This window comes from Lytechinus pictus, chromosome 3 (assembly GCF_037042905.1).
Source record: "Lytechinus pictus isolate F3 Inbred chromosome 3, Lp3.0, whole genome shotgun sequence".
NCBI lineage: Eukaryota > Metazoa > Echinodermata > Echinoidea > Temnopleuroida > Toxopneustidae > Lytechinus > Lytechinus pictus.
In genome coordinates this window covers 58,197,453-58,222,624 of record NC_087247.1, presented here as the reverse complement: position 1 = coordinate 58,222,624, position 25,172 = coordinate 58,197,453, and the positions used below count along the sequence as shown (strand labels likewise).

The window sequence follows — 25,172 nt, the reverse complement described above, 5'->3', positions numbered from 1 at the left end:
CTGAGGAGGTTGTAGTTGTCTCTTGAGGTTACTAGTAGCTGTTATAAAGGATTATTTAGTCTGTAATTCAGTTCATAATCAGATGTTTTTTTTATAATAAGCCCGCCCATCTACGGAACATGGCGGGACATGTTATGGTATCATGCCTGGTGTCTGTCTTTCCGTCCGTTAACCTTTTCCTTGTTAACGTGATAACTTTTGTTTAACTTAACCTAGGCTCATATAATTTGGTGTGTATGATACTAGCATGAATCCCAGGAAGCCTATTGATTTTGAGGTCAAAAGGTCAAGGTCACAGTGACATGTTTTCATCTTACCCCTCTGAAGTCCTTGTAAATGCGATAATTTTAGTTTAACCTAACTTAGGCTCATATAGCTCCATGGTATGATACTAGCATGGATCCCAGATTTTGAGGTCCAAAGGTCAAGGTCACAGTGACATGTTTTTATCTTACCCTTCTGAAGTCATAGTAAACGCGATAACCTTAGTTTAACTTAACCTAGGGTCATATAATTTGGTGTGTATAATACTAGCATGAATCCCAGGAAGCTTATTGATTTTGAGGTAAAAAGATCAAAGGTCAAGTAGCCACCTTCCACTTTCTTTTCTTGCTTGACCAATAACTCCATTTTCCACATTACAGGCAGGCTCATTATGTGCTCGCCCCAGCGACACTCTTGTTTCATTTACCAACTGCGTGTTCAACTTTTATGTAAATCTCATGTTGGAAGATACTTTGAATTGCAGTTTCCCATTTTGTAATTATCTCAAGATTTATCGCAAATTACCTTTCCTTTCTTTCAGTTAGATAGGTAAACAAATAATAATTGTAATTTTTTAAAAGAAGATGTTGCCTGGTATATACATAAACTCTAATATTAATGAACCACTGCATAAACCAGGTGACATGACTTCTAGGTTAAGTTAATTTACAATTTATTGGAAAAACTTCTATTCTATTGTCTGCTTTAAACTAGATGGCTATCATTTGACCCATTGCCAAAAACATAAATGAACAGTTGTAAGGCATAAATGAAATGTTTAAAATAACATGAATAATCATGCTCATGACAGTTTTTTTAAAAGCACTATAGAGCGTTCTCAGATGACGTCACAGACTCACAGTGGAGGGTATAACATAGAGAAACTGTATCAGACCTCAAAAACAATAATTTATCATGGTTTGATGCACAGGTTTTTGTCTCGCCTGCATAGCAGAGCGAAACTATAGGCGCCGCTTTTCCGACGGCGGCGTCAACATCAAATCTTAACCTAAGGTTAAGTTTTTGAAATGACATCATAACTTAGAAAGTATATGGACCTAGTTCATGAAACTTGTACATAAGGTTAATCAAGTATTACTGAACATCCTGCCTGAGTTTCAAGTCACATGACCAAGGTCAAAGGTCATTTAGGGTCAATGAACTTAGACCATGTTGGGAAAACTATTTTCAAAATCTTAACCGAAGGTTAAGTTTTTGAAATGACATCATAACTTAAAAATTATATGGACCTAGTTCATGAAACTTGGGCATAAGGTTAATTAAGTATTAGTGAACATCCTGCCCAAGTTTCAGGTCACATGACCAAGGTCAAAGGTCATTTAGGGTCAATGAACTTTGGCCAAGTTGGGGGTATTTGTTGAATTACCATCATAACTTTGAAAATTTATGGATTTAGTTCATGAAACTTGGACATTAGGTTAATCAAGTATCACTGAATATCCTGTGCGAGTTTCAGGTCACATGACCATGGTCAATGGTCATTTAAGGTCAATGAACTTTGGCCGTGTTGGGGGTATATGTTAAATTACCATCCTAACTCTGAAAGTTTATGGATCTAGTTCATAAAACTTGGGATATAAGAGTAATCAAGCATCACTGAACATCCCATGTGAGTTTCAGGTCACAAAACCAAGTCAAAGGTCAGTTAAGGTCAATAAACTTAGGCCATGTTGGAGTAATTGTTGAAGTGCCATCATAACTTTGAAAGTTTATGGATAGAGTGAATGAAATGTGGACATGGGTGTAGTTGACAGTCTTAAGTCTCCGTTCAAATGTCATTTATGGTCAATGAACGTGGTATTATGTCATTATATGAATGATGTTTTTGTGAATGATTATTTTATAGTAGTTTTCAAAGTTAGCACTGCTGCTATATTAAATTGCATAATGCAGGCGAGACTGCCAGAGGCGTTCCACTTGTTATTGTTTGTCCTAAAAAATGACTGCCTCTGGATACGTTCCATTCCGGGTTTATTGTCAATGTCCTTCATCTGTTCATGTAATTGTAATTACAGATCGGCTAATCAGAGCTGTGCAATTTATTGCTTTGAATTATTGAAAAAAAAAAAAAAAAAATTCTTTATTTGGTTGAGACATTATTTCATTTTTTTATAGAGAAGTCCAGATGAAATCGACTGATTCAAGAGAGACTATAGTGTAATTCTTTCTAATGATTGAATTGTTATTTAGTATGATTTGATGTAAAGAAAGAAAAAAAAGTCTGAATTAGAAGTAAAATTTCAGTCAGGTTTACATGAGTTTTAAAATGACACTAATATAAGATGTTGGATTTTATTAGTCAACAAGGCAGCTTTTTATCATTGTTGTTACTTTAAAGCTATTTGGAATTTTAATGGAACATAGGAAAGACATATTTTACAATATACATTATTTCCATGAATTTTGTTTTCACAGGATGATTTTATTATTTTTTTTACTTGCAAAATTGAAGCATATGAAAAATTGAATACACCAAATGAATTCATACAATAAATAAGAACAATTAGGACCAAGCCTATGAAGTTGGGGAAAATTTATGAGCCAAATAAAAGGCAAATTATTTGAGATTTGGATGAGAGAAAATGCATTTATGACAAAGTGTGATTAGTATTATTTCTCCACCACACATTTCAAGCTGCTCTCCAAACTCCAATTGCACAATGAAATCACATTGAAATTAAATGTGATTTTGTTATCAAGATGTTATGTAGACTTGAGTTGAGTAGTCCCGAGTGGAATATACTGTATACTGAATGAACTTCTTTTACTACTTCACCCAAGTAGAATCACAAGCTAATATTGAATAAATGACATGTTGTGTTTGAATGTTTCCAATGGTTGGATCAAAAGATGGCAAGGGTCAAATAGATGTGTGTGATATGGAGTTCAGTACCGTATTTGGAAATGTTAATGAACATTGACTTGTTTACTTTAGATCCTAGTGTGTAATACAAGACAAGCAACTTCCAAGAAATTTCTTCTTAGACTTCCTTCATTTTATGTCCTTAATTGTATTTGTTTAATTTCAAAAAGTACACATGCTTTCTGGGTGACACATTATTTGCAAAATTGAAGCATATGAAAAATTGAATACACCAAATGAATTCATACAATAAATAAGAACAATTAGGACCAAGCCTATGAAGTTGGGGAAAATTTATGAGCCAAATAAAAGGCAAATTATTTGAGATTTGGATGAGAGAAAATGCATTTATGACAAAGTGTGATTAGTATTATTTCTCCACCACACATTTCAAGCTGCTCTCCAAACTCCAATTGCACAATGAAATCACATTGAAATTAAATGTGATTTTGTTATCAAGATGTTATGTAGACTTGAGTTGAGTAGTCCCGAGTGGAATATACTGTATACTGAATGAACTTCTTTTACTACTTCACCCAAGTAGAATCACAAGCTAATATTGAATAAATGACATGTTGTGTTTGAATGTTTCCAATGGTTGGATCAAAAGATGGCAAGGGTCAAATAGATGTGTGTGATATGGAGTTCAGTACCGTATTTGGAAATGTTAATGAACATTGACTTGTTTACTTTAGATCCTAGTGTGTAATACAAGACAAGCAACTTCCAAGAAATTTCTTCTTAGACTTCCTTCATTTTATGTCCTTAATTGTATTTGTTTAATTTCAAAAAGTACACATGCTTTCTGGGTGACACATTATTTGCAAAATTGAAGCATATGAAAAATTGAATACACCAAATGAATTCATACAATAAATAAGAACAATTATGTGGATCTCATTCGGCATCTCGCAACAAAATTTAACACAATTTTTAATTTCAGCCCAGTTGACTTTGTAGTGAATTATATTGGTGACATAAATTGAGGAATTAGAATTGACATTGATGAAGAAATGACAGAAAAGAAGCATATTTTTGTGATTTATCAATAAATTTTGTATAAACTAGCATAAATAATTTTGTAGTCAAAATTTATAAATTCTGTGTAGAACCTTGGGGAACCTCATGAGGCTCTCAGATGGAAGAAAAAAATCAAAATCAGTCAACAAATAAACAAGAAGCATTTTCTGTGAGTTTTGAAAAATATGCATAAATTAGCATATTTAATGAGTTTCAAAATTCTGTGTAGAAATTTAGTTTCCCCACCTAGAGCTATATCATATAAAGCAAACAAAATTGAAATTGATCAACAAATGAAGCAGAAAAAGTATTCTTTGTGATTTATGAATAAATTTTGCATAAATTAGCATAAATAATTTATCTAGTTAAAATGTCAGAATTCTGTGTACAAGTTTGGTGAACCTCATGCAGCTCTACCAGATGGAAGAAAAAATCAAAATCAGACAACAAATAAAGAAGAAGAGGCATTTTCTGTGATTTATGAATAATTTCACATAAATTAGCATAAATAATTTTCTATTCGAAATTTCAAAATTCTGTGTAGGAGTTTGGTGAACCTCATGAAGCTCTACCAGATGGAAGGAAAAAAATCAAAATCGGTCAACAAATGAAGAAGCATTTTATGTGAATTTAAAAAAAAATATGCATAAATTAGCCTTAAAATTTTTCTAGTAAAAATTTCAAAAATTCTGTGTAGAAGATTTGTGAATCTCATGAAGCAAAAAAAATCAAAATCGGTCAACAAATAAAGATGGAGATGCACTTTATGTGAATTTTGAAAAATGCGCATAAATTAACATATTTAATGAGTATCAAAATTCTGTGTATATGTTTTGAATCCCCCACCTAGTGCTATCATATAAAGCAAACAGAATTAAAATCGGACTTGAAATGACGAAAAAGAAGCATTTTGAAATTGTGGACGGACGACAAACGATGGATGCCACACCACAGCATAAGCTCATCTGGCCCTTCAGGCCTGATGAGCTAAAAATGGAATGACAACTGATTTCATGTATTAAATAGTCATTGCTGCAAATTATTTTATTGTAAGTGACACATACCAAACACACTTGTATGAAAATATGAAATTATTATTTCATGTAATGAAATGAGAAAAGGGAAATTGGGATTATGACATCATCAGCCCACCTAATGAATATCCATGATGACATGAATATAACTTTTCACAAAATATTCCTAAAGTACAATAACTTTGTTATTTATATATTTTGATGAAAATTTTCAGCGTTTAGCTTGATGAATTTTACCCTATTTATATAGAGTACCCCTATAAGTGAACATTAACCAAAACAACCAGTACACCTAAACAATTTTTTAGTGAATTAGACTGCAAGTACATGAATTACTTTTACATGTCAAATCATACAATACATGTGCATCATGTAGCCATTTCATCATGATTTGATATGGAAAGAAAACAAGGTCTACTTTTATATTATAGATGGGATTTTATGCTATCTTCTGATACATTACAAGATTGACAAGATAAATGCTTCATATTGATTGGCGAAGGATTCTTACTTTTATGCTAATTATATCTTATGAAATAAAGCCCGGAGCAATTGTCGCAGGAGCAAATGTTGTGTCACCACAAGGACAGGGGAAGACAACAATTCAAACAAACAGATTATATTTTTGCATATAAAATTTAATTCAGCTCTGAATTTGTTCCAGTACACTATGACACATATTTCAAAAGATATCACAGGCATACTTGTATAAAATCATGTGTATGAAGAATGACCAAACATTTTATTCATACACTTGGCAATGATTGTTGGCAAATTTTCACACAAATTTTGAAGATGTTGGTGATAAAAAGAATTTACATGTATATTTCATCTCTGCATGTGTATGAACAACAACATTGTTTCTTGGATATTTTCATATGCAGTAAGAGAATAATATTGATGACAAAATTGCACTAGAAGTGTAATTTACTTCCCATCAGTCAATGGAAATGGCATTCTGTGGTCTTAAAAAAATTAACTTTGGCAGAATTCAAAAACATCTCTTAAAAAAAAATACAATACATTGAGAACAAAAAAGATTTCTGAATAACATGCATGTATTAGAAATAAGAATCAAATACACCCTGTGCATTACCACCTTAGAGGCTGAAGACATTGCCTTGCATGCATTGGTGATATGCAGCTGGCACATCTTTGACAACTCTCTTTACACGTATTCCTATATCCTCTGATGGAGGGCGCTATGGATAATGATGTTATGGGCATTTTCACGGTAACTGACGTTACAGGGCACAATTTTACACACTTTTCAATGTGTGTATGATTATCTCTAAAACAAATGATGGGAGTAACTCCCATCATTTGTTGTTTTAGAGATACTCATACACACAATGAAAAGTGTGTAAATTGTGCCGTGTAACGTCAGTTACCGTGAAAATGCCCTCATATGCATAGTAACGTCTATACAAAATATAAAATTACAAGAAGCAATGAAGTGGATGTGAGGGAGTAGCAAAAAAAAAATCCATTGAATTATCATGGCTACTTCTTTAATCATAAATTGAAATGTTCAATCAACATTTTGGATTGCAAAACACTACATAAAATGACAAAAATCAAATTACTTGTATATGAATGTAATACTGGGTATAAAAAAACAATTTCATCATTCACAGCATTATTGAAATAAATTGAAATGTTCAATCAACATTTTGGATTGCAAAACACCAAAAAATGACAAAAATAAAATTAGTTGTATATGAATGTAATACTGGGTATGAAAAACAATTTCATCATTCACAGAATTATTTCTTGTAATTCCAACTTTTGAGAGAAAAAATTTCTTAATTATGAGATGTGTTTAAAAGTACATACGGTAACTATGGTATATCAGTTCTTAATCTTGTTAAGGATACTACCAGCGAGACATAGTGTTTTGCTATTGCTTACACGTTACCTCATAACTTTAAGAAGAATAAGTTTATGCAATTTTACAAGATATGGTGTATTATGAAAAGCAACATATATACCAACTTTATACATTGTTAGACATAATTGCTGAAGTTGTTACGTTTGGCAATTGGTCACTGATTATAATTAACATTGGCTAAGGCTTGAATGAGTGATTCATAGATGCTGATTCCCCTGAGAAAGATATCTTCATTGAGGTATTCATTATCATCATGGGCTAGCATTGGAGTATAGGGAATGGGTGAGAAACCCAAAACGGGAATTCCTAAAGGACGGATGTAACAGGCATCGGTGGCTCCTTGGCACACCATTGGATCCAATTCCAGCTTTCTGTATGACACAAGAATGAAAATAAATGGTGCTGATACAGGTGAATCTACCTCGGTCTCTCCTCAGTCATGTGACTGTCTGTTCGACTTGGGCAAAATTCAACTTGGAAGATATGCTTTACATATCCTAGTCTGAAAAACATGATTATGTCACTAATAAAAGGTCAACTTCTACTGACTCTAGTTTCCTAACACAATTTGTAACATCTATTGCCATAAGCTTATGTTGTTAAGAACTACATTCAATTATTTATCTTTCTTGTAAAAAAAAAAAACTCTTTGTTTAGGTTCACCTTGTAGGTTTTCATCTGTCAAAAGTATAACTTAATTTAACTGCTCACTTCAAAGCCAATGCTAGTCAAAGAGTTAAGCTTTGTAACAAACTGCATGAGAGAAATCAGTTTGGGCTTGCTTAGATAGAGTACCCGTACCGTATGACAAACCCTTACATATTTCAGTATACAATTCAATAGGATATAAAGCCAATAGAAGAGACATTAGTTTGCCTCCTGGCTGCTAAAAAGATATGCACTAATCATTTCGTCAAAATTTAGCACAATATATGATGAGTTTGTTAAACAAATTATCATTTTTTGTTCATTTATTGTAAGATGGATAGCTCCATGGTTATACCATTATAATCAACACGTCAGTATTGCAAAAATTTGTAGTGTCTGAATTTAGTCATTTGAAGGTGCTCTTGAATAGTTTACTCTGGTGCATTAAGTTTCACATAACAAATTCTAGGAAACTTTTATTATGCTGATGTAACGTTAGAAAATGTTAGTGTGAAAAGATCTTTTCTGTTGTTAATGTCCAGATACGGCTTATTAAAGTAGCTCACAGTAGTAATATACATTTTTTCCAACTATATCACTCTGTGAGTACTATTCTACTGCTTCTTGTTGTACACTTGTGCAACCAGCTGTTATGGTCAAGATTCAATGTACACATGGTTCGGTTAGGATATCAAAATTTTCACCAATTTTAAAAAGGGTATATTATTTCTTGTTGACTAAAAGAGACAACAAATTAAAAAGAGGACATGTTTCAGGAGTATATCGTGTTTAGGGCATAAGAATACTAAAAAATTATTGCAGTATCGTAATTAGTTAAAAAGGTAGATATATATTCCAGATATAATGTAATGGATGATAAATGGCTAGCATGGGCAAGGAAGCATATACTACTGGGGCACATTGGCTATAGCTGCAATGATAGATTCATAAATATCAATGCCTCGTAAGAAGACGTCCTCATTCAGGAATTCATTATGATCATGAAGAAGTATAGGTGTATTATTGATGGGAGAGAAACCTAAAACGGGGATTCCCAAGGCACGTATATAGCAACTATCGGTTGCTGCTTGAAACACTTCAAGCTCCAATTCAAGCTTCCTGTAATAAAAACAATAGAAAAAGAAAAGCTTTGTATATGCAGGATATGATCAGAATTTAATCATACTGTAAATAAGCATATAAGGCATAGTATACTTTATTTGAAGGGCATTAATTGGCGTAAAAAATATTTAAATTCTTTTACATCGATTGGTAATTTAGATGGATTATTTTGATCACCTACATAAGCTACATGATCGATTATTAGAATATCCTGAAAAAAGGGAATATATTTGCGAGTAAAAAATGAATTTTAAAAGCACATGTAACTAACAAAAAGCCAAAGGACTGATTTATAAAAAAGAAAAGATAGAAAAGACGGAACGAAACAACTAGAGAGATAAGATACCATTTTTTTTTAATGCACACCTGAAAGATAACATGGAGAATGACAACAATCAAATGTTGTCGCTGTCCAATTCAATGTTTGAACTTGGAAAAAACCTGAAGTAGCTGTATTTCCATATAAAACCTACACTTGATACTTGATGTAGTAATCCTTTTGGCAGCTTATACGGGAAGCAATACTTGGATGATGAAAAAAGTGATGAATAATTGGAATAGATTTGGAAAGTCTATCGAAGAATAGTCAATACACTTCATTTGTAATAATACTTACAAATTATGGCACACGTGTGGGTTTTGGTTACTGATCATTTTCTGTTATATTCTATTTTTGCTAGGAATATATAGAGTAATGTGCTGATACAATATGAATGTATAAATACTTCCATGCTCCTTTACTATATGTCTGAATACACCAAAATGTTTTGATACTAACCTGTTATCACAAACTTGTTTGAAGGTTTGCCACCATACATTTTTATCATCAAGGGGAGTTGTGTAGCACACCCCTTTCTATAAACCAACAAAGAAAATTTCATTTATGTACTACTTATTATTAGTACAAAATCATGAAATCAATGCACATCAGTAAGGATATTAACATTTTATATCTGTCTTGTTGAACCTCCTCTAATGTACAACCACTAACAGAAACAGAGAACTAACAACTTCATAATTGATATGACCATGAATTGTCATTACTTGCATAGTTATAGTATTATGTTCACCACATATTTCTAGTAATGTGCGGATGTTTCATAAAGCTGTTTGTAAAGTTACCTACAACCTTACGCACAACTGGAACATGTTCTTATGTCCTAAATAAATGACATAGAGATGTATCACTTAGCACAAGAAGGGGCCACCAGTTGTGAGTAAAGTCATTCATATTTTACGAACAGCTTTATGAAACACGCATCTGTCTGTTATTAATGATGTAACTCTAGACTTTGATGTAGCCATCCAAATGTTTTTTTTTTCATTTAACTAAACATTATTAAATTATTGCCCATGTTAGATAGAAAATGTCCAATCTAGCTTTGACTAAAATCATTATGTCTGTTAGATTATCAGAAGCAGGATATTTAAAAGAAGTTCATTTGAAGTGTTTAGGGAGCAGTCATCGTAATAGGAAGGTCTCCCTGATGTTAAGTGGTTTTCATAAATGCAGCAAAACAAGGGAAACTTCCATTAAGGTTTTAGCAAAACTCATAAAAGAATAATGTATTTGATAATTTTATAAGCCTTATTTCATATTGCTAGCTAGCAGCTATCCATGATCATGAAATATCAATTCATTATTTATCATACACTCGGCAAAAAAAGTTCTTGGACACTTATAAAAGTTAAAATATTCCATATAGATATTTGATTAAAGGCAAATTATTGTATGTCAATATGACCAGACAATATTCCTCTTCCAGTATGACATGACATTTTCATGTGAACAGTCATGCATGGGTGGTTAAATGCTTTTAACAATAGCAATGTCAGCAAAAGAAAATTGCAAGAAATGGATCAGTCAGTGCGTGGCTGCTTACAGGCATTAAGCAATCGCAATGTCAGTAAAAGAAAATTGCAAGAAAATGATCAGTCATTCTTTCAGTTGTGAAAGTTTATGTGGCATAAATATTCATTAAACGTTAAAAGTAAATTTAAAGTCAAATACCACTCTAAAAGAGAAGAGAAAGTTATCCACCTTGGATGCATCACTATTCCACTGGAATTTTAAGTCAAAGTTAGTCGATGAATTTCAGATCCGATAGTTGGTGCAGTGGCAAATCGCCTTCTCAACGCAAGCATCCTTATCCTTCTATCTTCTGCAGGGGTGGTGGCCCATGGTCGACCACTCCTAGGGCAGTCTCTAACTTCATCAGTAGCCAAATACCGCTGGTTCAAATTTGAAAATGTTGTTGGTGAAACTTGGAAATATCGAGCCACTTGTCTAAATGACTGCCCAGACTGCAACATTCCTATTGCTCTTGCATGCTCTTGGTTGGAAAGCTTCATCTTGAAAGTGAGTGTCCAAATGATCCATCTCATGATGCATCTCATGATGCATCCGTAAGCATTCAATTCAAATGATAACCACCCGTTGAAATTGTGGAATGTATGCCTACAGGATGGCCATGATCATTAGCATTTGAATGGTCCATTTCTTGCAATTTTCTTTTACTGACATTGCTATCGTAAAAAGCATTTAACCACCCATGCATGACTGTTCACATGAAAATGTCATGTCATACTGGAAGAGGAATATTGTCTGGTCATGTTGACATACAATAATTTGCCTTTAATCAAATATTTATATGGAATATTTTAACTTTTATAAGTGTCCAAGAACTTTTTTTGCCAAGTGTATTTTAATGGTTCCTTTTTATTTACAGAAGCAATGTATATTGTATGCACAATTGGTTAAATTTGCAATTTTCTACTAAATTGTCTTTGAATGGTATGAAGGAGCTAAGCACTGCCAAATGTGACATCACCAAACTAAAATTGGAGAAAAAAAAATTGTAACTACTATTCTTTGATGGATTTTTTGCCAAACCTCTATGGACACACCCACTCTAATTCTTATGTTTTTTTTTACCAACTAGATGATTGGGTAAACTTTTTCAATCATTATAGCCACAGCAGCATGATTGACACCATAACAAATGTAAATAATACCAGCTCTCACCCTAATCCATTCAAAGCTCACACCCTCTCCTGCTGATGCTATCATCTCCTTTATCTTGTTCTCAAGAAACTAAAATGGATGAAATCAAATAAACAATGAAAATTAGAAAAAAATAAAGCGATTTAGTGAAATACATTGGATATTAAGGTATGTGCAATATTTCCAGAATTCAAAATAATAATGGTAACAACAACGATTTATTAAGTTTTACACTATTATGTTTACCATTATTAGGTTTTGTATCTCATCACTCAATTATGAATAGTTATATATAATAATTGAAATACGTATCAAATGTTATACCTAAGATGATTAAATAAATGTCCAAAATGAACAATCCATTTTAAAACAATGTGATAATGGTATGAAACAAATATTTCCCTGATAAATTTGCCTTCATATCTACAAAATGGTAGAAGCTTGATCAATTTATTATGGGATCATCTCTAACTGATAGTTTTTCTATATTGGACAAAAGATTTTTTCACTGTGGACTGAATAAGATCCAAGTAAACTGTTGAGCTATCAGCCATAGTAAGCTTTCCTGACTTTTCCTTTGCAGAGGGGAAAAATCAACAGAATCTTTGTTGAAGCATTTGTCTCTGTATTTATCAAAGTTTCACAGCTAGTATGTGACTTTTTCTACCTTTATAGTGAAGATAAAGATAAAACACAATTTTTTCTTGTTCTTAAACAAATCTGGAAAAAAAATGAGGGTGAAAGTTTTTTCAACATGGAACTTAATTTTTTTAAGTAAATGGGTACCTGCCATGAAGAGTGAAAATGAGTGTGATGAGTGAATAAATATAAAGCCATTACCTCAGGTGTTTGTTTTGGGCTAAGTCGAAGATCAAAACGCAGTCTCAGTTCAATAGGTACAATGTTGTTGGCTACTCCTCCCTATGAAAAGATTTCATAAATTATTATTCACACTTGGATACAGCAATTATTGGGGAGATTTACTAAAATACCATATTTGAAAGATTACCAGATTTTTTATTCTTTTTTTTTTCTTGTGTTGGGGATGCAAAATTTGCAACAACCTTTCAGCTTATTGAAATACAGGGTTATCAAACTGGTTGCAGACCCTCAGGTTCAAAAATTTGATTGAGAAATGGCTAGATGATGAAGTAGTAATTGCTATAAGAATAGTGAGGGTATCGTCAACTTTGTACCTGGAAAAGGATTGCAATCTAAGAAATTTCTTGTACATGTGATTCAAAACAATACTTAAAGCATGTCAGAAATAATGGAATTGACAATCCAATATACTAATGCATGCACGTAATGTTTGTGTGAGAAAACAGGATCTTAATGGGGTTGCAAATAAGTAATATTCTTGGACACAAACAAATGAATTCCATTTGATAAAATACAAAAGAGTTTACTCCTGGAACTTACTGACATCCGCACCAAGTTGACTGTCTGAATATCTCCCAGTTTCTCAGTACTCAACCTGTTGAAAAAGACAGAAAACATGCTTATTATTAAAAAGGACAATGTAACCATAGTGACCAAGAGTGGGACCTACACATTTACAACACACTAACATACAAAGACAGAATAGATATGATCAATATCTTGCATCAGTAGTTTATTTCTTATATGCGCAACTTCCATAATACTAATTAACCTTTATTAAATGATGAATACAAATTTGCCCAAGGATTTGTAAGTGTATTGTTATTTACATACTCATTTACCTTTTTTAAATTAAGATAGATACATCCATAATTTACTGGAATCCTGTTTTCATACAGTCATATTTTACAAAATGTTCAAATTGAATTGAAATGACAATAATTCATTACTCACCATAACAAAGGATTTTTAGCAAACAATTTTTTAATCAAATGATTCATTAAGATTTACCTTTTTATTTCTTCATCTCTGTAGCCAAGGAATGAATTCATGACTTTTCTCTGAATGACAACAGAAAAATATGTAATAGCTGGTTAATATCCCTCCACTAATTATGTCATATCTGTTTTCATACTGCTCTCTTTGTAAACACATCTGCATTTCATGGATACAACTTTTATCACTGATGATGTAATACATAACACAAGAAAAATCAATGCTTCAACATTTTCACAATTCATTGTTATACATTTTATATCATGTGTGCATTTATGGCAGCATGCGCATTTAAATATTATTGCTTGAATTGTATCATAACTGGAACTGGATCTTGAATATAGTAAGAAATATTAGAAGTATACCATAAAAATAGACAAGAAAAGTTTTGCCAGATTTGTTGCATAGATGAAGGTCAACAGAAGCCCACTCAGCTGGCTGTGCGCGCTGGTCTAGTCCGGTAGGAGGGACAATCCCTTATCAAAATGGTGGCGCAGGTTAGGCTGATAATGACGTTGATGCGCATGTTAATCGCGACAGCCGAACACATAGTGCAGTAAAAGTCTTGCCTCATCCAAACAGGTTTTCTATTAAAAAAAAACTGAGGAAAATTTTGAATTAAATTAAGAAAATAGTCACAAGATGTACTTTACCAGGCCCAAAAGTTTTCCATAGACAGTGCCAATCATTTTATTAAATGGTATCTTCCAATCACACCATCTACTTTCAAACAAATTTGAACCAATAAAAAAAAAACCTTGTCATTGTGCATCTAGGTTTATTTCCATAGAAACATGTGCCAACACAGTGCTTTAATTTGTGTTTAACATCAATAAAGAGGTTGTTTCCAAACAAATTATTGACCAGAATAAAAAAAAAGTAGATAAAGTTTCATGTACAGTACATTTGGGGGTTTTCTACTCTTATTATTATTATTTTTTTTTAAATTTAACCATTTGAAACTAAAAATTGACATGGGTTTATATGTTTTTGTGACATGGTTATATGGTGTTGGATGATGCACACGCTTGGACAGTTGGACTCGCGATAAACTCAACCAATACAACACACTCTTTTGATATAAAAAATAGTCATACATTCTATATAATTTATTTTTTTTTTTTAACTTACTGCTTTTTCTGCAGCTGTATCTTCTACAAACTTAGAGGCATGACCTGGATCTCCTGTGCAAATTACATCAATCCCTTTGAAATAATGAAAATAGTAGAATTGGTGTTGGAAAGGGTGCAGTATTGCATGGTAAGGAAAAATACTCCTCCAAAAACATCCCCAAATTAAATCAAATATAATGATAATAATAATGATGATGAGAATAATAATGATAACAACAACAATAATAATAATAAATTATTATCATTATTATGTGAATTAAAGGAAAGAAGTCAATTCATTTTACTTTTTTAGATGCTCAAAAGGTAGGAGCCAAAAAGAGCTGAGAATACCCATTGTCAGGATAAAACAGAGATCATATTGTATTTCTGTATTGATAGTGTCTTTAAGACTATTTGTGGGACAGTTACCAGAAAATACTTTATTGAATATTGAGCTTGGCATGTAAAGATTTGGCATTTAGGCCACAGTTCACACCAGTGATCTACAGACCTATGGACTCGGTTTACTTTTGATAGGCTTGATCACTTTATAATATAGGCACTGTATAAAAGTGGTGTATAGGAATGTATAAACACAAATAATATCAAGAATACTTACACCATGTTGCTCTTTCTCCATAGAATAAGGTAAACTTCTCTGTTGGGTTACAAAGACCTAAATATATATAAAAAATCAATCAAATATAAAGAAATAATATCTTTGATTATGGATTTGCTGTCTTACTCATTTCAACATCCCAGATATTAAGTATTCATAGAAATAAATGTATACAGTAACAAGTTCATGGGAATTAATCCTTATAGATTAATAAACCACTTAACAGGCTCCTATGTTCTGAGCTCACAGCATTCAATTCCCATTAAAGCTTAATATCAAACACTGACAGCCAAAGGACTTTTCAACTGCTCATAAGGCTCCTTTAATACACAGTGATTTATCCCCTTTTCAGACATAGCTGATTGAAGAATATTCCAAGGAGTTCATATTCTTAACTGAGGTAGAAATAATAAATGCAACAAAAAACTTTACCTTCATCTAGTCCAAAACCCATGTTGAGTTTCTTAAATTCAGGAGTGTGAACAAATAACTTCATGCCTTTAAATCCTCCAAGTTCTTCATCTGTTAATAGAATGATAATATATATATATATATATATATATATATTTACTGGAATACTCTTTAGCAAGAATATTGTATAAATCATCTAAGGTAAAAACTATCAATAGATGATAAGAAATAGTTTGGATAATTAGGGGGGGTAAGTAAAACTAAACATTTGCTTTGCATGTAATATTTCAAAATTCTCTTTCATTTTAATGATATCAATATACTTTTTACATAAATTTTTTTTTCAAGACTAATTAAAATATAGAGTCTTAATTTACCTGGTACAAAGAGCATGTGAACTGTGCGAAGTAATCTTTCTCCTTTCTTGATTAGTCTTCGGATTGCCTCTAAGTATCTGTGATATCAGAAAAAAAGATGAAAATAATTGTGCTGTTTTTCTACTGTTCTGGGTATATTTTTTCTTCAAAGATTAATGTAAGGGGTAACTGAAGAGAAAACCCACAAGACATTTTGGTTAAAACATGTGAAAATGAGCAGGGTTCTCAAGTTTGTTATGATTTCTGTGGTGGGGCTTTGAAATCAGGGGTCATGTTTATAATAAAATTCAGGAAGTCACCTTTCTGTCAATGCAGATGCATTTTGATTGAGGTATACATGCTATTAAAATAGGCTATCCAATCTGAGGGATATAAATGTACTACAAGCCAACTATTTATCTCTATTATATTGGCATTCTGAATTTGTATTTATACTTAATAGTATCCAATAAAGATGAAATGATTTGAGATGAGATGTAGAGCATATCAAAGCAAAAAAAAGTCACATTGAAGAGCTAGCTGTATACTTTAATTACCAAAGGTGGCCTATAAACACTAATCATCAACTGTTGAGGTCAGTTAGGACCTGGTTATCATTATACAAACAATATACCACCATAGAAAATATAATCAGGTGATTTAAAGCTAACAAATATACCACCCCAAGGGCAAGGACATATTGTCATATAGTAAAACAATCAGCTTCACAAGATATGAACCAGCAGGTATTTTTGAAAAGGGAGAAGGCTTGGACAAAATGCTGTTCATTTATTCATCTACACATTGATTATGCAGTCTTTAAAAATCTTAAGCTCAGAAATTTGAAACTTGATCAAGGATTATAACACATTTAAAAAATATATATAGCCTAATGATAGCATGGCCCTATAACATTATCAATAACCTTAAGTTTGTTTAATAATGAAGGGGGGGGGGGTATATATCCTCAGACAATGCAAATACCTCAGAATAATTAGTGTAGCATGTAAATAGAAGTCTGACTATTTAAATTTGATAGAAATTAAAGAAGATATTTAATGCTTACTGAATTCCAACACTCTTCATGTCCTAGAAGAAATAGAATAAAATTAAACAGAAAAGGTTGATATTAGAATTTTATTCAGAGTTTTCTCTTTTCAATGAATCAATGATAAATACTCAAAGTAAAGTGAAATTATGAGCCTTCCTTCTCTGCACTAAACAACTCAAGTTGTTGAAAGAAATATAATTTTAGTTTCTAAATCTTTCTTTCTGAGTCCTAAAAAATTCCAATACATTTTTAATAGCATAGATTATTTTGATAAAATTCATTAAAAGTAGCACTTTATGTGGCATAAACTGAGATTTATATAATAAAAAGTATGACACTTACTTGGGTGCCTCTTGCATAAATATCACCATTTTCCATTTTCTTGGCTTCAAATGGATCACATTTCCAATGGTCCTATCAGGTAAAAATATTGTAAATACATTACCAAAATATTACAAGTATTGTTACTCTATGGTCAGCCAAAAGTCTGTAAAATGACTAAATACAATCTTACTCAAAGTGAGAAAAAAATAATGATAACAATAATGAATTGGACATTTATCATGCCAAATCTACACTGTACACTCTCGAGAGTGCTCAAGGTGCCTTTCCAGACATACAAAAGAACATTTGTGATACCTTATGTTAAAAGGAAATAAAATAAGTAATCACTTATTAAAAATAAATAGAATTTAATATGAATAAAATTGCTAAATAACATTACCCCCTTAACACTATGAGACTAGACCCCCTCCTTTTTCTCAATAATTATGTAATAATGCATATACAAATATATCTATAAATTTGGCTAGTATACATGCATGATTGTTTTCATTCATAGGTCTTTTGTTTCAAATAATGATAAGAAATATTTGCAGCAAACCAAGCATAATAGTGATTATGCTTTTTATACAATGATTGCACCTGTAGCTACTTTAACTTGTCAGTACTCCAATCTCATTTATACTTACTGCAAATGCTGGAACAACATCTATATGTGAATTCAACACTATACTCTTCAGGGTAGGGTCTGTTCCTTCCCATGTTATGATGACAATAATCTTCCCAGGATGCACCTGCAAGGGAATATGGTCACAAAATTGTTTTAAACTAAAATTTATATTAATAAAACATGAAAGTTTCTACATATTCATGGGGGTAAGATTATACTTACTGGTACAAAGTTTGTAAGAGTTTGTTTTTTGTCAGATATAAAGATGTACTTTTATATTCAGATATATATTTTGTTCTTGAAAACCAACAGAAAATGGACTTCAGAGCATTGTAAAGGGCAGTTTACAAACATCATTTGGTCCAACAAGCATCCTTTTGTGATTTTTAATTTAACAAATTTATTCTTGTCTGGCTGTTTTCTACATATGGTTTAACTCCAACCTCTTTAAAGAGTTCTAAATAAACAAGTTATTTATTACTTGTTTTAAGTTATTAAAATACCCAAGAAAAATGAATACATTGTATATGTTGCATTTTGTACATCTTTGGTATACATGTCTGCTCTTCTTGTTTTTTGTCATAAACAATTAAACAAACAAACCTCAACACATTGCACTGGCAATCCCATTTCTCCAGCCATCTCTTTCAAAAATATTATTGCTCCATCTAAAAAAAAAAAACAATGCAAAGCAAACTGTGTAATAGAAGATAACTTTTACTGAATTTTCTTTAACAACAACAGCAAAATATCAAACCTTTCACACAAAAAATACCTGTTTTATTCAACATTCATTATTTGCTATTCCGTGAACATAACTATCCCTCATTCTCTGCCCTCTCCCTTCATGTTTCATTCATACATTAACCACCCCCTTATGCATGTTTTCTCTCCCTTCCTCTTTTTCTTTCTTTCTTTCTATTTTCTCCCCCTTTCTTTTAGCCATATTATTTTTTTTCCAATAAACTCATATTTCTTACTTTCATTGAAGTTATTAGGCTATTAAAAAGACAATCAATAGGCCAAATGTTGGTCATTGTTAAGGGTGTGTGTTTTTTACATATAGGCCCCATAAAGGGGCTGCAGAACGGTTTTCAAAGTGGGGGGGGGGGGTGGGCGCTGACCATGCAAAAAATCACAATCATATTTAATAAGTAATTTTTACGTTTTTGTACATGGTTTTGGAAAAGAGTGGGGGGGGGGGCTTCAGCCCCCGCTTCCGCGGCCCCTGCCATATCTAATTTTCAAAAAATGAAAGATCAAGAAATTATAATCAAGGTTCACAAAGATATGCACAATTGGTATATGTTTCATATCTTACTATTTTTAAGTAATATTTTAAACTTCTCCCCTGCTATATACTAGCTCAGCCCCACCAGCAGTAAAATTGATACATATTTTAATAATGCATGATAATCTCACCATAGTCTGGCTCAGGTTCAACTGTCTTAATGCGAAGATATCGTCTGAAGTTAGTCACGGCAGGATCTTCAACCCGTTGATCTTGCTGTTCGGCCATGTTCTTGATGTCAGCGTTATAATTCTGCAAATCGTCACACTATGCAGCTTTACGAACAGAAATGCAGTATTTATATGATACCTTAATGCTTCTGCACTCCATTATTATTGCGTTGTATGCTCTGTTCAAAGTCCATAGACCAGGGACACAAAAACCCAGGTCAAGGCCAAGGCGAAAATCACAAGCGTGCTATTTCTGAGCCAAATGATACCACACGGGAGTGAGTCAATGACCCAGATAATATAGAGTGAGATTACTGACATTATCAAGAGTTTAAAGGCTACATCCGGGGCTACATGCCCCTGCATGCACACAATATTTTCATTAAAGCAATTTCATATTTTAAATCCAAATACAGTTGTGCTTAAAAAGACAGATTTCCTCTAATGTCCTAACTTGAAGATAATAATATATGTTATATTGGGTTATAATGACTATTCTTTTTTGCTGAGAAGAAAGTCAGATGTTCAACAAAATTACATATTTTGTAAAGAATTACAAACATTTTATAATCAAATGGACAGAAGGCCCTATTATTATTGCAGAAATGCGTTGATCCTTAAGTGGTATAATAATGGTGCAAAATTAGTTCCCTGTCATGTAAACTTGCGTAGAATATATTCATTAAAGACCTGCATGTATCGAGTAGGCCTATGTATATGACACCAAAATTTGATATAAGGTAACCTACTTGTCTTGTGTTATCGGCAATAAGGTTATACGAAACGTGTCGAGGTCAATTGATAATCGTATCAAAATAACAAAGAGCAGTGTTATAAAGAGATCAAGTTTGTATCTCTTAATCCAATGTGGTTATGCGTGTTTATAAAATCACTGAAAAAAATCAGAATGACGAAAAACTGTAAAGCAAGGAACATAATGCGAAATTATGAAACAAGAAGAGTAAAAACAGACATTTACAACAAAATAAACGATAAAATGGAGACTGGCAGATAGGAGGTAAAATGAAACAATAACATATTATCACAAAATACATGGATTCAGTTTCAAAGGAAGAGCGATACTGACAAAGAAAATCAGATGTCGAAATGTCATTAGAAGATTTTTTTTTTATTTTTTTTTTCATTCTTGATTTCTTTTCTTTATTATTGTTTATCATTCTTCCATCATGCTTGTTTTCCGGATTCCTATTTGTGTGTGTTCTTTCTCTTTAATTCTGTCTATCACTTTCAGCGTGTTCAGTGGATATGGGAGCCCAATGATGTTATGTGTTTATTTCATAATCTTTTGTTTTGTTTTTGTTTTTAATTCCATTCTTCCTTCTGTCCGTTGTTTCATCACCATGTTATTTTTGGATTTGCTCATTGCCTGGTTGTTGTTATTTGCATTGTATACATGACAAAGAAAGAAATATCCATAATCCTCGATGTTTTTTTCTCTTTATTGTTATTCTCTTACTTTCCATCCTATTGTTGTGTGTGTGTGTGTGGGGGGGGGGCACTGGCATTGGTTTCATATTTTTCTTCTTTCGTCTCCCCAAATTCCAATTCTTATGGATTCTTTTTGCAAAATACAAAATATTGTCACTGGTTTTCAAAGTTTAAACTAAAAAATGATGGTATAAGTATATAAATACAGATTATAATGCTAGCTAAACAAATATTACAACCATGAACACATATAATCGGAGGACTGTATCTATGACCTCTGAAATAGTCCTGAAAACTTGATTATCCTTTTTTCTAACAAAACTTTTTTATATTGTAACGCTCCCCACACTCAAATCTCGCCAAATCTATCTTCTCCGTGTGCTCCAATGTAGCTCTCACTGAACTCACGTATACGTCAATCACACACCATTGATTCACGCTAAAATAAGAATCCTTCTGTGACCAGTTTTCATTCACAATAACACAATTTATTTAGTAAGTATTCAACAATCCAATCATGAACAATAATAACTGATTATATAGGGCAATTTACCGATTAATCTGGATTACAATTATTGTATCTCTCCCGATCTTCTATCTATCTTCCGTTCGTTTCCTCTTCGTCTTATCCTTTTTTCTGCGCCCTCTACGTTAGAACCTTCAGGCGCTACACTACCCTCTTCTTAGAATGAAACGTCCTCGTTTCGAATTAAAACAAAACCAAGGTTCAATATTTGCAAAACACATCTAGAGCAAGGTTATATTTACATTTAAAAAAACAACAACAAATTTCGCTTTAAAAGACTTCAATAAAAACGCAATGGCGTCTTTCGTAGGCGTTTACTACGGCGTGGTAGCATCTGGTTGCCGGTTCTCTGCGCCTTCGCACGAGGTGGTTCCTGGTCAAGTGTGGATGTTTCTTTGCTATTGGATGTAGCAGCCACTTCTGAGTAGAGTCGCTTCTTCCTTCTTGTTCCCGCCTCTGCAGTACGATCTGTGTCTGTTGGACAGTCATGCTCTTGGCCAGAAATGTCTACTCTAGCTCCGGTTTCTACAGAACTTTCTTCCTGTGATTGAGAATCCTGCTGTGGCTGCAGGTGTTCCTCTGGGGATACGTCGACTTTGGCTGAAGATAAAGACTTGTCATTGATCTTCTTCAAAGCCCAGTTCGACACGGGGGCTCCAACATACGTCTTTAACCGGTTGAAATGAACAACCTTTGGCTTTGATTTAGACGTTTCCTGAATCCGATAGGTCACATCACTAAGAGCATCAATGACATAGAATGGGCCAGTCCAATTCCTCTGTAGCTTGGGAGAAATTCCTTTCTTCCGCCTTTTAGTGTGAAGCCACACCGCATCTCCTTGTTGATGACCTTCCCCTGCCTTGTGAGTGTCGTAAGTACGCTTGTTCCGGTCTGTGTTAACCCTCAAGCGCTCTCTTGTCAACTGGTGGGTGTAATTCATGCGGTCCTGCAGTTGCTCTGTGAACTCAGGGTAACTAGATTCTGGAGACCCAGAGCTTCCAATCAGCAGATCCACTGGAAGAATCATCTGCCTACCCATCATCAGCTCACTAGGAGTGTAACCAGTAGCTTCATGTTGAGACGAGCGGTATGCCATCATGACCAGAGGTAAACATTCGTCCCAGTCCTTCTGATGATCAGCAACAGCCTTAGCCAATAAATCCTCCAAGGTCCGGTTGAAACGTTCAACCATTCCATTACTCTGAGGATGAAATGCTGTAGTTCTGGTCTTTGAACATCCCAAGATCTCACAAACACTTTGGAAAAGAGCTGCCTCGAAATTCCGACCCTGATCAGTATGAAGTTCCAATGGCACACCGTATCTGCAGACAAATTCTTCCACGAAGATTCGTGCAACTGTTGCTGCTTCTTGGTTCGGCATTGCAAAAGACTCAGTCCACTTGGTGAAGTAGTCACAGATTACGAGCACGTATTTGTTGCCTCGGTCTGACTGTGGAAGGGGTCCCATGACGTCCATTGATACACGTTCCATTGGAGCACCGACGTTGTATACCTGGAGTGGGGCTCGAGGGCGCCGAGATGGGTTCTTCCTGGACTCACATGTGCGGCAAAGTTTGCACCAAAGTTCAACATCCATACTAAGTTGAGGCCAATAGCAACGCCGTCGAATTCTTTCAATTGTCCGTTTGCTACCCATATGACCTGCAACCTTGGATTCATGGCACTCTGCAAAGACTTTCTTTCGCAGTGCAACAGGTAGAACCAATTGAAGAGAGACTTCCTTTCCGTTGAGGGATTCCCATCGACGATACAGGACGTCCTCTTTCAACTGTAGCCTTTCCCACTGACTCCAAAGAGACTTTATTTTGGGGCTAAGGGGTGCTACCTCTCGCCATGAGGGACGTGTCCCCTTTTTCTTCCATTGGATGATTTGATCTAACTCGGGGTCCTGGCTCTGTACATCTCTCAAATAGGACTTTGTCCACAAGGGATCTTCCTGTTCATTTGATGGGGCGTCAATGCTACCATTTGTCAGCTGAACTGCCTCCTGGGTTCCTAAGGTAGCGACGTGGATCATTCCAGCTTCAGGACAGTCATCTTCGGTATTAGTGCCGACAGATAAGACTTCCTTCAAGATAGATGTTTTTATGGTGTCGTTTTCTTCCAGTCTTTGACAATGTGAACAGTCCTGACAGGGTCTCCTCGAAAGCGCATCTGCATTTCCATGAATGCGACCTGCCCTGTGTTGAATGTCCATGTCATAGGTACCAAGAAGCTCCAACCACCGAGCTACCTGACCAACAGGATTGCGGAAGTTTAACAGCCACTTCAACGCTCCATGATCTGACCGCACTGTGAATTTCCTTTCATAGAGGTAGTGATGAAATTGTTTCACTCCTTCCACAACAGCAAGTAATTCCTTCCTTGTGACACAATAACGCCTCTCTGCCTTGGACATAGACTTGCTGTAGTATGCTATGACATTCTCTGTACCATGTTGCACCTGGGTGAGGACTGCTCCGAGTCCGTTTGCACTTGCATCAGTGTCAAGGATAAATGGATCGTCAGCAGTAGGGTATGCCAGGACTGGGGAGTTAGTCAGCTCATGTTTTAGTCTCCTGAAAGCTTCCTCACACTCTTCTGTCCAGTGGAATACTCGTCCCTTCTCTGTAAGCTGGTGGAGCGGTCTTGCAATGTCTCCAAAACCCTTCACAAATTTTCTGTAGTAGGAGCATAGTCCAAGGAAACATCTGACATGGTGTACAGTCTGCGGGGTGGGCCATTCCTTGACACTACTTATCTTTTTGGGATCAGCTGAAACTCCTGCTGCTGATACCACGTGACCCAAGAATGCCACTTCTTTCTGTAACAGGACACATTTATTTGGATTAAGTTTTAATCCAAAGCTCTTCAGCCTGTCAAATATGGTGTCCAGTCGGTCGAGCTGCTCCAGTACAGACGAACTGTATACAATGACGTCATCGAGATATACCAGGCAGATGTTGTTAATCAACTCATCCAGGACTTTTGTCATCAGCCGCTCGAAAGTTGCAGGGGCATTGCAGAGCCCAAACGGCATCACACGAAACTGATAAAGGCCATACGCTGTGATGAATGCAGTCTTCTCCCGATCTTGTTCTGACATCTCTACTTGCCAGTAACCACTTTGCAGATCGAGAGTTGAGAACCATTTAGATCCAGACAATCTGTCCAATGAATCATCAATACGTGGGAGTGGAAACGCATCTTTGGTGGTCACATCATTCAGCTTCCTGAAGTCAACGCAGAACCGGGTAGAACCGTCCTTCTTCTTGACTAACACGATTGGTGAAGCCCATGGGCTTTCAGACGGTTCAATCACACCACGTCTTGTCATATCTTCAATTTGTGCCGATTCTTCATGTCTTTGATGGACAGGTAATCTCCTTGCTCTCTGTCGAATAGGAGGAAATGTCCCCGTTTCAATCTGGTGCTTCACTACATCTGTTCTCCCCAGGTCATCTTTACCTCTCGAGAAAACCTCCGAGTG

The 25,172-nt window shown here is 34.2% G+C and overlaps 1 protein-coding gene across 1 annotated transcript; it reads right to left on the bottom strand.

The window, feature by feature from the left end:
- Positions 1–5,819: 5,819 nt before the first annotated feature.
- On the bottom strand, positions 5,820–19,995 carry LOC129256910 (aminoacylase-1-like). The gene is made up of 15 exons (XM_064097451.1): positions 19,669–19,995; positions 18,850–18,914; positions 18,266–18,370; positions 17,637–17,708; positions 17,310–17,332; positions 16,265–16,341; positions 15,909–15,998; positions 15,477–15,533; positions 14,877–14,950; positions 13,761–13,810; positions 13,290–13,344; positions 12,708–12,788; positions 11,889–11,957; positions 9,642–9,718; positions 5,820–8,860 (listed from the first exon to the last, which is right to left on the bottom strand). The coding sequence occupies exons 1-15, from the start codon at positions 19,763–19,765 to the stop codon at positions 8,650–8,652; spliced, it is 1,203 nt and encodes a 400-aa protein (XP_063953521.1). The 5' UTR covers positions 19,766–19,995; the 3' UTR covers positions 5,820–8,649.
- Positions 19,996–25,172: the final 5,177 nt, after the last annotated feature.

Excerpts from the sequence above, each read along its gene's own strand:
- LOC129256910 (XM_064097451.1), bottom strand. The coding sequence starts at position 19,765 with ATGGCCGAACAGCAAGATCAACGGGTTGAAGATCCTGCCGTGACTAAC. Across the intron at positions 18,915-19,668 it reads TGAACCTGAGCCAGACTATG|ATGGAGCAATAATATTTTTG; the intron begins GTGAGATTATCA and ends TTTTTTTTTTAG. Across the intron at positions 15,999-16,264 it reads TCACATGCTCTTTGTACCAG|ATGAAGAACTTGGAGGATTT; the intron begins GTAAATTAAGAC and ends TTCTATTAACAG.